Source organism: Etheostoma spectabile, unplaced genomic scaffold, assembly GCF_008692095.1.
Source record: "Etheostoma spectabile isolate EspeVRDwgs_2016 unplaced genomic scaffold, UIUC_Espe_1.0 scaffold00018250, whole genome shotgun sequence".
Classification (NCBI taxonomy): domain Eukaryota; kingdom Metazoa; phylum Chordata; class Actinopteri; order Perciformes; family Percidae; genus Etheostoma; species Etheostoma spectabile.
This window is the reverse complement of record NW_022604179.1, coordinates 505737-521401: the sequence shown is the minus strand read 5'-3', so window position 1 is coordinate 521401 and position 15665 is coordinate 505737. Positions and strand designations below refer to the sequence as shown.

The 15665-nt window shown below is 37.7% G+C and overlaps 1 protein-coding gene across 1 annotated transcript; it reads right to left on the bottom strand.

The window, feature by feature from the left end:
• Window positions 1-362: 362 nt before the first annotated feature.
• On the bottom strand, window positions 363-15022 carry LOC116679845 (serine/threonine-protein phosphatase 6 regulatory ankyrin repeat subunit C). Its single transcript, XM_032509325.1, has 28 exons — window positions 14850-15022; window positions 13729-13812; window positions 13265-13343; window positions 13034-13104; window positions 12731-12931; window positions 12293-12380; window positions 11958-12100; window positions 11153-11365; window positions 10910-10988; window positions 10641-10755; window positions 10267-10349; window positions 10050-10152; window positions 9492-9563; window positions 9269-9409; window positions 9069-9125; window positions 8377-8488; window positions 8205-8276; window positions 7889-8090; window positions 7617-7704; window positions 6875-6992; window positions 6493-6712; window positions 5970-6057; window positions 5776-5859; window positions 5222-5367; window positions 4793-4875; window positions 4321-4403; window positions 3564-3655; window positions 363-3446 (listed from the first exon to the last, which is right to left on the bottom strand). The coding sequence occupies exons 1-28, from the start codon at window positions 14874-14876 to the stop codon at window positions 3256-3258; spliced, it is 3135 nt and encodes a 1044-aa protein (XP_032365216.1). The 5' UTR covers window positions 14877-15022; the 3' UTR covers window positions 363-3255.
• Between the last annotated feature and the right edge of the window lie 643 nt (window positions 15023-15665).

The following is a 15665-nucleotide window of genomic DNA, read 5'->3' as shown; positions in this document are numbered from 1 at the left end:
GGTGAGTGCCAGGGACCAAACTGTTCTAACGGCAGGTTGCATGTTGCATTACTGCCATCTTCTGGAGTTAACTCCGAGCTACAGTGTCCAGTATGTCAGCATTCCCCAACAGCCCGGTGTTCATGGACCAAGCATCTTTTTCCTTGTCCACTTACACTGGTGTTGAAAACTGTATCAACACAAGTCCTTCTTTATTATCTACACCCTCATAATAAGACATGCACTTTTGTTAAAGTCACTACTTAATGCATTTTGAAGGTGATTCACTAATTTGCAGGTGTCATTTGGCAGTGTAGTGCTACATTATATTAACAGTATGTACAAACTATCAAAGCATTCAAATAAAGAAAAATACTGCAAAACCCTTCTCATAGTAGTGATTTATTTGTTTTGTCTTATATGAATAACATCCACAACTAGATCACACAGAGTATTCAAGTTGGGAGTTAAACCCTGAAATCTCGGTAAAATGTACATAGGACACAATATGTTCACATGAAAAGCTGTAACAGAGATTTTATTCAAAACATTTCACTCCAACTTGTGTTTAGAAATGTCAAACCATTTCCTCCCAGTAATTTCATCCAAATGAAACAAGGAAAGACTAACTCAAACCAAACTGGTGCTAATGTTTATTGTAACTTTATAAGTAAAATGCACCTTCAAATTGCATATATTTGCATAAACCTAAGGACACCACACTGTTAAATGTAAACTGTCATGTCAGAGTGCAAATAGTTTAAAACCAGTATTATTAAAATGAAATCAATTAGCAAAAGGGGAAAATAAGGGAAAACATATCAAAGTCTGTAAACAGCTTTCAAATTATAAAAAGATAAACATGTAATGCAAACCTCCATTTATAAAAGAAAATAGGGTAGTTTAACTGAGATCACATTTACTCAGTTACTAAGTTAAGAGCTGGCAACTGAGTAGCTCCATTGAAGCAGTTGTGGTTGAGGGCCTTGCTCAAAGGCACCTCAGTGGTGGTAATGAGGCTCACTTTCCTCACCCAGATTTATTCTGCTAGTCCAGGGGATCCAGATGAATACATCTGGATGGGGAAAGCTTGCTTCTCCAACCTTCCGGCCACCACTGCCCAAGTGTTATCTTTAAAGAGATAAAGGCAGTCTTTGTGCCATTGTGCGTATTTATTTAACAAGTGAAAAACAGTGACAAAAAAAAAAAAATGTAATTCTGTGGACAGTTTTTCTTCTATTGATCGTAACTATGTGACATATTTACGGGACACAATGATTTTATTTTTCTTTCTTGTATTTAACAGAGATTGTTAGTGCCATTTTATGTGAGCAGTTTCCTAAATTACATTTCAAAGCGCACAAACAACATTGTAGCAACAACAAACGTCAAATGTGATGCTGAAACAATAAATTGATGGGTTGATCAACTGAAGATTAATTGACCATTTCATAATTAACATTTTACTAAAACATTGAACAAAAACGGCCAGACATTTTCTGGTTCCAGCTGCTTAAACTTGAGGGATTTTCTGCTGTTCTTAGTCTGATAGTGTAAATTAAATATCTTTGGATTTGAGGCTGGTGAAAAACAAGCAATTTAAAAACATCACCTTCGGTTCTTGAAACTTACAATGTGCACTCATTCATTTATGTTGAAAAAACAATCAAATCAAAAATAAATACATCTGAAATTGCAGACATAGTTAATTACAAATTTGCAAAAGACTCTAATGCTTAATGCTCAGAGACTGAGATTATGTTTCCCCTGTTGTTTAAAACTGTTCATATCAACACTTGTTTTTTATTTCTTTGACCACTCATTTGTTTGTTTTATTCGCTGGCTTATTTAACTGAAAAATGTAACGTCTGTCATACATTTGTTACACTACATCAAGCTCAAAATGTGCTTTTTATTGCACCCACAGTACAGTACACAGTGACCTGAGGTTATTCTCAATAATTTGGGATTTTCAAGAAAATACAAGTATAAGGTTAACTTCATATTAAGAACTATATATACACACTAGACTCGGAAAACTATATTACTACTACTACTATACACATGCTTGTGACCTTACTTAACTGAAATGAAATTCATGTAAATCATGATAATGATAATATTAGAATAAAAAGGTTATTTATATCAGTGTACAGTCTGCTACACTCTGGACATTATATAAAAATAGAGTCTTATTAATTGCATAAAAGGTTTAAAGCACCTGTTAGATATTTTAAAACAAGTATATTAAGAAGCAATGTCTAATATGCAAAACAGCGCTTGCAGACACAAAACAAACACATTCATCTGACTTTTCTTGCACTTGTATCAGCTGAAGACAAACATGGAGATTTCAGGCTTTGGTGGTTAAAGAGAAATTAAGCCAATACTGACAGTTCATGGGGTTCAAGTGTAGAGGGTTGTGTAGCATGCTCATGTTAAAACTTTGTCTCATTTCTAAAGGTTAGTACTTCATTAAAATAACTATATACGTAATAAACTCCATTCATGTGACAGAGAAGATCATCTAAAAAGTCTGCTAATATTAGTAATGTTTAAGACTAGACTTTTAGAGAAGCAATCAATGCTACTGGTGCATGAGCATAGTGTGCATGCAGCTGCATATGACACAAGTATAAATGTGATGACCATACATGTTTCGGGAAACTTGTGTGTGCGATTGGTTCTGCGTGGAGACTTTGGACTAGACCGGGATAGATGGATTATTTGATACATAATTAATTCTGAATATTTTAAAGGGTTTCAATGCTCATTTTCCACATTACCGATACTATCTTCTCTCCAGCAGCAAGTTCACGCACGCACGCACACATAGTCCCGCCTCCTCTCACTCACAGTGATGTCCATCTCGCCACTAGTCTTATTTGCTCCGGTTGAATATAATAACTTGCAGGTTTTGTTATGGTGTAGGCTCATTAAAGATGGTAAGTGAAGGGCTTCTGCGACTGGTTTTAGTTGACATAGAAAACAGCGGGAGTGCTGTTTGGAAATACTTTGCTTTTGAGGCAAAGGATGCAAGCCATGCTACAGAGCAGTGCTAACAAAAAGATGTTAACACTACAAATAGCAACAACAAAAGCAAAACAGCAAAAGCACATGACGGTTTAATACAAATCTAAGATTTATGCCTTGAATGTTTTTCCCTGTGGTAAATGGTACTGAATATCAAGTATTGATCAAAAGTCTAAAATTCCTGTATCGTGGCAACACTGTGATGAAATTTCCCTCCATCAAACACCTGTGCGGCACCTTGACTTAGGCGTGGCACAAGTTATTGCTGGACCCACAGGTGGCAGCAATGCCGCAGTTCTTCAGGATGGGGTTGAAGTGAGAGGCTGTACCTACGCCGGCCTCTCTCGGTGGGAAAGGCTTCATGGTGGAGAGGATCAGGGCTAGACAGTCTGCTACATTCTTGTTTGGGGCACAGGCCAGAGCCGGCGTGTGGCCTACAGAGGGCCAACAGGCAAGAATTATCCTACAGTGTCCTCCAGTAACTTTTTTAAAATCAGGAAACACAGAATGTTTTGGTATTGTATCACAGAAATATAATTATTCCTGCTTACCTTCCTCATCTACAGCCATGACTGCTGCTCCTCTGCTCAATAACACCTGCACTACAGTCGCCAGGCCTTTCCTTGCTGCAATGTGAAGGGGCCTGCATGAGACAGAAAGAAACCTCTTTAAAGCAACCATATTAAATGTTTTTACATGCAATGTTACTGGGGCCGATGGAAGGAGAGTCAATACTGTACACATGGACAAATTTCTTCACGTTGATATCACGTTAAGATACAAAAACTACTATTGAAATTCAATCATTATTTACCAGCATTGTTACAATGCATTTCCTTTTTTTATAATACATTTGAAAATTAAAAATAGCAGAAAAACAGAGGCATCTTAGATGAACAGCCTGCAGCTGACAATGACCTTAAAAACTTGAAAGTTCCCTTCACCCGTTAATGATTTAGTATTAGATTTTGTCCAGATATAATGACTTTTTTCTTGCAATGTCTTTAAAATTTATGTTGCATGCGTTCTGTCTTTTTTCCAGGTTACAGTTCAAATAGAAAACACAGATATTTTCATGTCCTGCTCTATTAACATATGTAATCTCTTAACACACACAGTAGGTCTCACTGAAATATGATATTTATATCCACACTGCATCATGTGGCTTAATCCTAAAATTCAGATTCCAGACAGGTTGATTTCCTTATTCATAAATTCCAAGCCAATTACTTCCTGTATTTCTCAGTTTGATCAAGTTTTGATGAGTTTGTATTCTTAATTAGCAGTCAGCGCTTTAGGACTACTCACATTTGGAGAGCGGTGTTTGTAGCATTTATAAGGGAGGAGTCGCTGATCTCTCCAAGGATCAACAGGGCACACATCTCATGACCCTGCAGAATAAAACACATTGTACAATATTGCTAAATCACATTATCACTTTGAACACACTGCCTGAAAATGTAAAAATCTCATAAGTTGTGACTGGAAATGTAATCAAATCTTTCACTTAATTTGTACAATTTAGTACATTTCAAAACAAACTAGGTTATGGCACCATATTGTTATGAGTCATTGCAGGGTTTAAATAAGGTGGTATGAAATGAAAAAAAGGTTAATTTTGAAAACACATTTGATTACATTCTTAACCTAATTTACTAAATCTTAGCAGGTTATCTTATCTGACAGTTGTTACATAACTCTGGCTACACACATGCAAAATGTTTCAATGTGCCACTGCATGCATACAGTACATGCATTTGCATGTGTTTGTGTATGTGACCTTAATGCAGGCTAAGTGAAGGGCAGTGTTATTATTGACATCCACCAGGGTCAGGTCTGGCTTCGCTTTGTGCAGCAAGAACTCTGAAATGCAAAAAATAAAGACAACTTTCACAACGAACCCAGACCTTTAGATTTTCTAAATTAGCAAATTCCAATCAGTGCAACAGGGAAACAGATGTGTTAAAGGTAACCATCAGTGAGGACTGTGAGGGCCAAAGAACTGTTCCCACATGCTAAAAGGAGATGTGTTTCTTAAATCACTGTGTATGAATGAATGCTTGAAAATACATTAGAAAGGAAAGATGGATGAAAGAGGGACTTTGAATATCTCTTGCAGAAAAACATGTAGTTTTGTCCTCTTCTTGAGCTGAAAATGGTCGTGAAGCGTTTTAAGGTTTCTTAGATGAGGGTAATTTAAATCACATACCAACAGCCATAGTCTGTCCACAGGCAGCAGCAACCATCACAGCAGAGCATCCACAATGATCCACAGCATTGACCTCAGCTCCCTGGGCCAGGACCAGCTGGAGCCCAGCAACATTTCCTGAATAAGCAGCCGCATGCAGCGGGGTCCTGCACTCACACATACACATACAGATCAATTTGCATCTTTCTGCAAGCTGTGAAAGGTCTTTGTTGAAACCTTCAAGATAAAACAATACTGCAAGTTTAACAAAATTCTACATTAGAGTTATCAATACATTTGAGGTTTGAATAAAAAAATTATTTACTGACTAATATTTGCATTAAAACAGACAATGTTGTGGACCAAATGAAAGGCAATAGTAATGTTAAGCTGTAATAAGAGTGATTTAATTGCATAAGTACAACCACTGCTTGTAGATGCATGCCTGAATTGAAAATAAATCTGAAACTTCTACATTTGCAATATCTGTAAACTGATACATACCAGAAGAGCTGCATGAAATAGAATTGATATGATGAGTTGTTATGATAAGTAGAGCTTAGAGCAGAACCCACCTTCCTTTGGTGTCGGTAACGTTTACAATTTGTGGGCCAACAGTCTTCACTAGAAGTCCAGCAGCAACATCATGTCCATTAACTCTGCGTAGGGAGAACAGAGTTGTTACACTTTGACGAATCAAATTTTTTTTTTTCATTAATATGTAATAAACATATGCATGATGAGCATTTACTTTTACTGCAGTACTCACAGAGCACAGTGCAATGCGGTGAAGAGATTTCCCTCCTGGTTGCTAAAAAGTTTGTTTTCAAGTAATATGTGTAAACATCCTTCACGCCCTACAGACACAAATGGACAAATGATTATTTAAATCTTTGTAAAGAAATGGTAATACAGTATCTCAGCAACACAAAGTGGTTTAACTGAGAGAATTGATTCAAAGGCTAAAATAATAGTGTGCATAAAAACTACTGATAAGAGAAAAAAGTTCATTCATACATGTTATTGCCATGTGTATCTGTATTCTGTCCATGTAAGAGCAAAAAACGGGTCAGACTCCACAGTTTCTGTCCAAGCCGGACCTGAGCCTGAACCAGCAGTTTTGTGCCGGGGCCCAATTAAAAACCAGAATTTATCCATGCATGTAAGTTCAATACACAGCCCATACATAATTGATGACATGACACAGACTATAAGCATTAACAAAGAAATAAAATAAAATAAAATAAGGCAGGAATTGAGTTGGGTTTGCCCACATTTCCCTGACGTCTCACCGTGGTGGGCAGCCCAGTGAGTGGGCGTGTAGCCTCTGTAGTCCAATATGGAATCCAGAGGGTCAGCTTTCACAGCAGCCTTTAGCAAAGTTTGAAGTAATTCCGTGTGGCCGCGGGACGCTACAAGGTGCAGCGGGGTCCTTCCCTGAGAGTCTCTACACAGAGCAGAGGCCCCATGTTCCAACAGAGCAGATACACAGTCCTCACTGCCCAACATGGCCTGCAGCAGGATGACAAAAGTTATGATGCGAGAGATAAAACAACACATCTGGAACACCACGGACTCTATAAAGAGACCTATCCCTCATTTACACTATTTAAGTGCCATTAATAAAGTGAGAGGACATGTACTGTTCACACACAGCACAGCAAGTACACTTACAGCTCTATGTAATGCAGTAAAGCCCTTTTTGTCTGCAGCATCAACCTTTGCTCCTTTCTCCAACAGGATGTGGACACAGTCGGTGTGCTGTCCCAAAGCTGCCAGCATGAGAGCCGTCCTGCATACGACAAAAAGAAAACAATAGGAGAAGAATTGACTGCTGTGAGGATAATTCTCTGATTGTGTCAGAATAGTAAAAATTGGTTGGATATTTGGTGGTAAAGTAACCTGCATTATAGGTCTTCAGCTTTCAGAAGAAATATGTTGTTTGTTAAGTACATTGCATCAAACAATCACATCACTAGATTTGGCATCGAGAACCGACTCCTACTTGGAATAGTTACAAAAACTATGATTCCAGTAGATTCATTTCTTTATCTGAATTGTTTAAAGTATTTTCAAATCCGATCTTTTGCTTCCCAAGTTAACATGCGCAAGTTTTGGTTTCCGAATGCCAGTTGCGTTGCAGCCTTGGAGCACAGTAAGCAGCGCTCTAGTGTGGTTTTATTTGACATTGAAAAAGCCCTAAAAAACTGCAAATGAATCAAAATAAAACGTTCCTCTTATTTGTGAAAAAAGGCATGTGACCTGTTTCAACTCCACCCCCTTTTATATTCTGTCATGTAATAACAAGACAAATTATTTTAAACAACAGTAATGTATGTAAAAGCTGTATATGTCAGGGGTTTACCTAGTCTACCGTTAATAACAAATCAGAGTATAAAAACATTAGGTGACTCACTGTCCCTGTGTATCTGGACTGTCGATGATCTCGCTACTTTGTTCTCTGTTGACCAATAAAAGCAGACAGTCCATTTGGCCCTCAGCAGCTGCACAGGAGAAAAACAGTAGAAGGGAAATTTCAAGATGAAGTTTCACAGATAAAAAAATGTGTTACCCATGAAACAATATGGTTTATTCACATAACAATGTCCATCAAAAGCGAGCAATACCAAATTTATACTGTAGATTTGTAGAAATCCTATGTTATTAAGCTTTCCTTAACCCACACACCTGCAGCATGGAGTGTTGTCCACTTGCGTCTGTGCTCCTTCAGAGTGTAAGAAGCTTGATGCTTCAGCAGCACCTCCACACATGGGGCAAAACCTCTCTGAGCAGCCAGGTGGAGGGCAGTTCTGCCTTCAATGTCCCGCACATCCAGACTCACCAACGTCTCACAAAGCAACCGCAGTGCCTCACGGTGACCATAATACGCCTGTAACAGCAGAACGCATAATAGCAGTAGAGTCAAAGGCTTGTAAATTTATGGTCTTCAAGTTATAAAGTCACATCTTTTCCAGTGTATTCACTGTAATCATGTGCCACTCACAGCTAAGTGCAAAGGACTGACTGGAATATTACTTTCAACCTCTTCTAGACAGTTGAACGAAATTTCCAGGAGCTGCAAGATTGAGAGAAGAAAAAAGAAAAAAAGAAAACTTACACTGGGTCTAGTCTGGTTTTGATTAACAAGAAAATTCTAATCATAAGATACCACTAACCAGTTCCAGATGCTGTTTGTTCCCGTAAGCTGCTGCGTAGTGGACAGCACTGTAACCCTTACTGTTCTTCAGAGTTGGGTTTGCCCCACTGTCAAGCAAGAAGTCTAAACACCTGAACACACAGAGTACAACATTGTAATCTTGTCTGGGTTTTATTCTTCTTACAGCAAGTAATAAAAAGAGACCCATTATAAACATTCACTTCTGAATGTCTTTGAGAAATGCATTAAGAGTTCCGTTAAATGAAACATGGCTTTTCTGTGTATTACAATTGTGTGTGTTGCTATTTGTTTTTAAATATTAAGTACACCAAAGCAAAACATTTTCACATCAAAATCAAACCCTTTTCTGTAAAGTGTCCAAAGTGTAACAAATGTTTACATCACCTTACATAATAAAAGTCAGATTTCCACCTTTTCTCCGACCCATTTGGTCTCAGAGTTGCACAGATTTGATTGTGACTTTTTCTGACCTCTTATTTTGTTTTTAACTACTTTTTAAAAGAATGGAAAAGGTTTGCTTCGCTCTGTTACACCTATTTCATACAGATATTTCAACAACATCTCTAGATGTTATTTACTGACTGATTATTGTGGATTCTGCACAGAAGAGCAGATATATTGTATAAAGATACAAGTTTATCTATTTCATGACTAAAAACTTATTTAATATGACTGACACGTGAGACTTACAGAGAAGCTTCTTGTTCCTTTCCCTCACTGTGGTCAGGCTCAGAGTTTTTTTCTTCTCTGTGGAAAGAAAGATGGATACTTTTCAAACAGGCTTGAATGAAATCAGGATTTTGTAAGCGAAAAACTGTCCCCAGGATGTTGTCCTTGCAGCTCAAAGAAAAATGAGCAAAACATTGAAATGGCGGTAAATGCTATCTCACCCACAAAAGGTGTGTGAAGCAGCAGCGTAGTGCAGAGGGCTGCAGCCCGTCAGATCCAGCTCATTGACATCAGCGCCAGCTCTCACCAGGGAGATGGTGCATTGGCTGTTACCGTTAGCTGCAGCATAGTGCAAAGGAGATCTGCGAGGTGCAACAGAAGACAGCTGTGATATCAGGTAACACCAGAGTTGAACCTTAGCTCCATCTATTCAGGGCTGCTTACCGTCCCAAATGATCTTTTACATCCAGTTCAGCAGCAGCACTATTTAACAGCAAGTTCAGACAGTCAACATTTCTGTCACAAAAGAAAAAAAGTTGTTAGTCGTGTAATGTAGACCACACTTGAAGCAGAGCTATTAACAAATAAAATGTATAGTACTTCCAAAATGTAAGAAAGAACTGATTGTGTCATTTATTGCTGCCTTTTCATACAGTATTAAATTAAATCCATCGTTTATATTAATATACTGAAATCATCCATAAGTTTAAGGTGATCAAAATCCGCCAAAAAATAAGCAGAAGACGTTCGTAAATTATTGTCAATATTTAGACATGGAAAAATCATTCCTCAAACTGTCTAGATGATATGTATTACATTGCGAAAATATTCCAATATCTTTAACTAGGATCAATTGAGACACTGATCACAGTTAAAGATATTGTAGAACACAGATTTTTCACAATAATTAAAACTATTCAACTGTATGTAAATTTAGTGTATTTAAAGATAAAGACAAAAAAATACATATAACACTGTGTGTGTGAGTGTGTGTTAGCTCACCCTCCAGAAGCAGCAGCATGCAGGCAAGTCCTTCCGTGGTCGTCTAAGAAGTTTATATCATCCCCAGTTGACGGCACTTGAGACGGCATGATGTAAAAATGGCCTGAACAATACAGAACCAACATTAACACTTGTGTGAAGTTTGAAACATTTTGAGCTGTGTCAGTAATTCAAATGTTAAAAGGGATGGGATGAATTGACTTAAACTGTCTCTCACCATTGGACAGTAACTTTCGACAACAGTCTGGAAATCCGTAGAGCACCGCCAAATGAAGCGGAAGCATCCCATGAATCCCCTGTCTTTAGAGATCATAACAAAGACAAGTTACTTTAGTATGTGCATAGTGGGAAACAATGTATTGTATGAAATTGGAGTTTGTTGGTTTGGATGATGAAGTATTGACAGTGACAGTGAAGCTTGAAGTGTTTTCTGTCAATATACTTCCTAGTCTGGAAGCAGAATATTACAGGATCATGTGTAATAATTGAGTCTGTGTGTATGTGTAATACTGTGTAATGCTTTTCTCTTGCAGTGTACCTGCAACAAGAAAATAACAAACATAAAACAATCTCAGGTTTGGACAGATATACCTGGTCTTATCAGCACCGTTTGTCAGCAAAGTGCTGACCAGCAACTCCTGACCATATCTGGCAGCAACATGAAGAGGAGTGTTTCCAAACATGTCAGCACAGTCAATCTCCCCGCCTGTGTACAGAGGGAGAAGGAAACATGATGTGAATATGATGTGTTTCAGCTGAGTGAGGACATGTGCTGATATTTGAAGTCATTTTAAGAGTATATCGTGAGGGTACATTTTTGTTTTTAAGAGACGATGCTGGGGATAGTGTAAATATGCTACCATTTTGGATCAGAATCTGGGAGCCCGTGAACCGCCCGTGCATAGAAGCCATATGCAGAGGGCTCTTTCCTTCCTTATTCTGTTAAACAGAGGATAAGGAAACATGTTTAGTTAAAAGAATGACATAATTCATCTGCACATTGTACATGTAATGCTCTGAACAATAACTACAATCCAGTTATACATCATTTCTTCTTTTTGTTCTTTTCAAATCCACGATTGCTCTAAAAACAGGCTCTTTACCTGCACGTTGACATCAGCACCGTTGTTGATTAGCAGCTCGAGACACAGCACCCCGCTGGAGGAGGCGGCAGACAGATGCAGCGGCGTGCTGCCGTTGTGGTTGGGCTGATTGATGTTGGCACCACAGTTCACCAACTCAGTGGCCACAGCGTCCTGCCCCCTGTGACAGGCCATGTGGAGCGCTGTGTTCCCAAAAATGTTAGGTTCATCCGTCTGAGGAGGAAAACAATTGATGTGTATCAAATGAAACATGGCTAGTGATTTGTAAGCATGAGAGTCTCTTGGCAGCCAAAGAAACACTGAAGATTATTTTCATTGTCAAGTGTAAAGTGACTTTGCTGATGATGCCTGGTGGAATCTTTTAAAAAAAAATGAAAAAAGAAGTCTGGTTTGAAAGATTTGGCTTGTTTAAAAGATGATTTTAAAACTAATTTTCACTTTAGTTGTGAATGTAGTAATGCATTTTGTGACCAGATGGTGTCATCAGCAAAAAGCAGATTACTGATGATGAGGCAGCAACAGGATTAAAGACACAGAGCAGGATCAACATGAAACCAAGCCTGGAGCTCTGCAGGATACCATGTTATTGGTGCCGAATCTTTTATCAAACCATTTATAACTACAGCATGCTGTGTTTTGGGAGTCTAATGTTTCCTGACATCTTAGTTTGGACTTTTAAGAATTAAGATGTCAGGAAACTAATCAGGTAAATTAAGAGTCACAGAACATACAGTACATAAAATACATGACAGCTATAATCCTTTTTACAATTTGAGTTTACTAATAGTTATGGGAGCTATGTTACCTCCACCACCAGTTTCAATAGATATTTGACCACGTCTAACTGTCCACTGGCAGCTGCAGCGTGGAGCGGAGTATAACCACATTTGTCCTTGCACATCACATCAGCACCGTGAGACACCAGCAGCTTCACAACCTCCACATGGCCTGAAAGAAGAGCTTAACATTTACTACAAGTATTGCAGGTTGACAGTTAACTCTTGTTCCTCAGTGAAATAACCTGTTGCTTGTTGAAGAGTCTATTTCCCAAAAATAGAAAGAGGTAAACAAGAGAAAGCTTTCATTCTGGGTAAAAAGTGACAATATACTTGTGTCTCTTAGGAGAATGACACCACTTACCAATGTATGCAGCCCAGTGGATTGCCTGTCTCTCCTTTTTATCTTTGGCACTTACAATGGCACCTTTGCTCAGGAGCAAATTCACCATCTGCAGAAACATAATAATTGGGTCAACCAGTGTGTCCATAACTATAGTCCAGGGGATTGTGTCATTTTGTCTTGACAACAGTCTAGGAAACACACTTTAATTACTCTAATAGGGCTCTGGTTATAAGAGCAAATATCAGGTGAAACTAGGTTACTATATCAATCTAGATCAAATACTGCAACAACTGACAGAAACCAAAACAAATGACCCCCAGTCATTCATTTTTCTAAAGCAAATGTACTCTCCAGCATTGTTATGTATTGAAGTTATAATTGTCAAATCTATTACATTAAACATGGAAAAAGATCAGGATGACGACTTTTGTTAATACCATCAACTTTACAGTTTACCTCTTCATGGCCGCTGTGCGCTGCATGATGCAGTGGTGTCCTTCCTGACCTGTCGGCAACATCCAGGCCGCACACATGTGGAATCAGAGCTTGAGCGCAGCCTATGGCCCACTTTGCAGCTGCCATGTGTAAAGGTGTATGCAAGTACTTGTCCTGTGTGTTGACCTCTGCTTTGTGCTTTAGTAGCAACTCCACAGCTTTCTGGGGAAAACACACATGATTCAAACAATTACACAATTACATTATGGTGTTCAAGTCTTTAAAAGTCCTTCTACCTCTGTATTTCCAAAAATAGGAACATACTTCATTTCGAGAGGCGGCTGCTCGATGTAAAGGAGTCAGCAAACCCTGGTCCTTAGCGTTGACATTTGCACCTGTAATAGAACGCAAAAGCAACATTTTTGAGTGTTGTGGGTAAATTTCAGCTCCACTGTAACTCAGTGACTTACTAGAATGGCTCATTTGTATGTAGTTGATAATCAGCCCTTTTTTTAACTATGCTGTATTTCAAAGTGAGATAACTGTTTTTTTTACCTGAAGTAATAAGTAGGTCCATAGTGTGGACATCACCCAAATAAGCAGCAGCATGAAGGGGTGTGCTTTGTACTTGGTCCTGAGAAAAAAGAAAAAACATTTTCCTTCTTTTTAGTCAGATAATCCATGTATTATATTTGTTATATTCTGACAAAAAATGTTTGCACAGTTAACTCTTGCCCTCCTTGTCCATGTAAAACATTTTATCAAAACAGAAATTTCCCTTCAGATGCTTCCAGAAAACTTAGCAAACTGACAGTAAACAAACACTTGGACAAGTTTGACTTTACAAGTAAAGAAAAGCTGTGGGGCTACCAAGAAAGCAGCAGTGAGTACAGCAGAAATACATAGCTGAACCACTTGTAGAAGCTTCATATTAACCCATGACCCAAATTATGATTGAAGATTTGACACCACAAGAAAAAAAAAAACATGAGTGCAAAGTTAACGTGGGATAACATTACCAGTGAATTGACATCTTCATTATGGTTCAACAAAAATGTCACTTCTTCTGCGTTCCGGCTGAATATAGCCTGGACCAATGGAGACTAAAAGAGAGATGTGACACAACAAAAGAAAATGTTAGAGAAGAGAACATTCCTGCACACTGTCAATCAGTACCAGTCTGCACTTAGCTTATTATAAGGCACCTTGCACCATGAGACTGTAAGCGGTCAGGCCCACGGTCAGTGTCTATATGGCTATTTATACCGCACATCATCAAAAATGGAGATTCCACTATTTATAATAAAATGGACAGGAACCATATGAGTGCATAAACAAACACTGAATAGCATCATGTGCATGAGTCTTCACAGTCACAAGAACAGATGTTAAAAGTAGGTGAAGTTAATTATGTTTCCTAGACTTTTTATTGTTGCAGAAAGCAACAAGAAACATAAACGCAGTGATTTAACTTAGTTTCAACCAACAGCTTTCATCAGCAAACTTGCTGAAACCCACTGGGACGAAAAATACATTCAAGACTGCTGAGATGTCAATAAAACTGTTACATGTCTGAGTAAAGAGTGAGTAACAATCTCTTCTCATTTCCAGAAGACATATCAATGTTTGAATTGTCTTGAGATAATATTTAACTTGAAATGATGCGGTCTTTTTCAGTAACGATAAAGACATCACGTAACACTCAAAGCATTAGACTGAAGACCAATAACACTTTCCTTGGGTGAATCATGCAAAATTCCTAGCACTTTTAGCGAATATTTAGACAATTGAGGAATGAATCTCCAAGATTTGTCTTTCACAGTTAATGTTAAGCAAACGTAGTACGTTCTACAAAAGAGAAATATAGATCCATTTAAAGATTGAAACGTTTGTGAACCAGGGTTTGGAATTCATGTACCAGGAAGTCCATTTACTCTTATGATAGGGTCTAGGTGCATTACACAATTGAAACATCAAACTAAACTAAATCTAATTTTTCAAGGCAAAGAAATTGTAACATCAACTAGCCTTGTAGCAAACTTTTGCTCGACATATCGCTAACATGAATAGCCAGCTGTTTGCAGGGTTTATGAGAAGTAAAGTTAATCTTAGTTATCTAACGTTAAGTTTTATTTACTACCTGGTCCTTGATATTTCTTAACTCCATGTCCCAATCACTCAGGAAGCTCCTTTATTGAGACTGAGTGTAAAGTTGACTACATGTCACTCTGTAGCAGCTAGTTAGCCTAGCTTTAGCTTAGTTAGCTGATATGTGATGTGTTACACCCAGGTTACACCACAGTTGCAAGAATATCGCGAGTGAAGATAAAGAAACGCGATTTGGAGGCACATGCCAAGTATTCCAAAGTACACGTCCATAGAAATTTAATTAAATTGTTCTTTTACTAAAATACAAATTCTTTATGGACTGAAATCTTAAGGATGTTCACTTTAAGTTAATTACATAGTTGAGATACTTAACTTTGATATTTTTTTTGTATACAACTATATACTTCTACTATACAATTCAGAAGGAAATATTGTACTTTTTAATCTAATACATTTCTAATGCTTCGACCGTTTTAATATAATATTAACAACAACAACAACAACAACAACAACAACAACAACAACAACAACAATAATAATAATAATAATAAACTTTATTTTGGCCTAAAAACACAAAGTACTTTGACAGAATCACAAACAAATTAATACACATACACGTCATTATACTGAAAAGGATACTTATAACGTTACTTTACAAGTTAAGATTTCACATTCAAAACATACGATGATCATGTAAAATATAATGCGTTTCAATAGATTAACTACCCAACGCTTTAAATAGTTTAAATGAGCTACCTGAACTACAGCAAAATAACTGCTAGCTACTTACGCATTAATGCATCAAAAACATAATAAAGGTGTTTGAGATGGTTAGGTTAGAGCAAGA

Coding starts and splice junctions, on each gene's coding strand:
- LOC116679845 (XM_032509325.1), bottom strand. CDS start 14,876: ATGGAGTTAAGAAATATCAAGGACCAG. Junction 11,366..11,957: donor TATTGAAACTGGTGGTGGAG/GTAACATAGCTC, acceptor TTTCCTCCTCAG/ACGGATGAACCTAACATTTT. Junction 10,350..10,640: donor AACGGTGCTGATAAGACCAG/GTATATCTGTCC, acceptor TGATCTCTAAAG/ACAGGGGATTCATGGGATGC.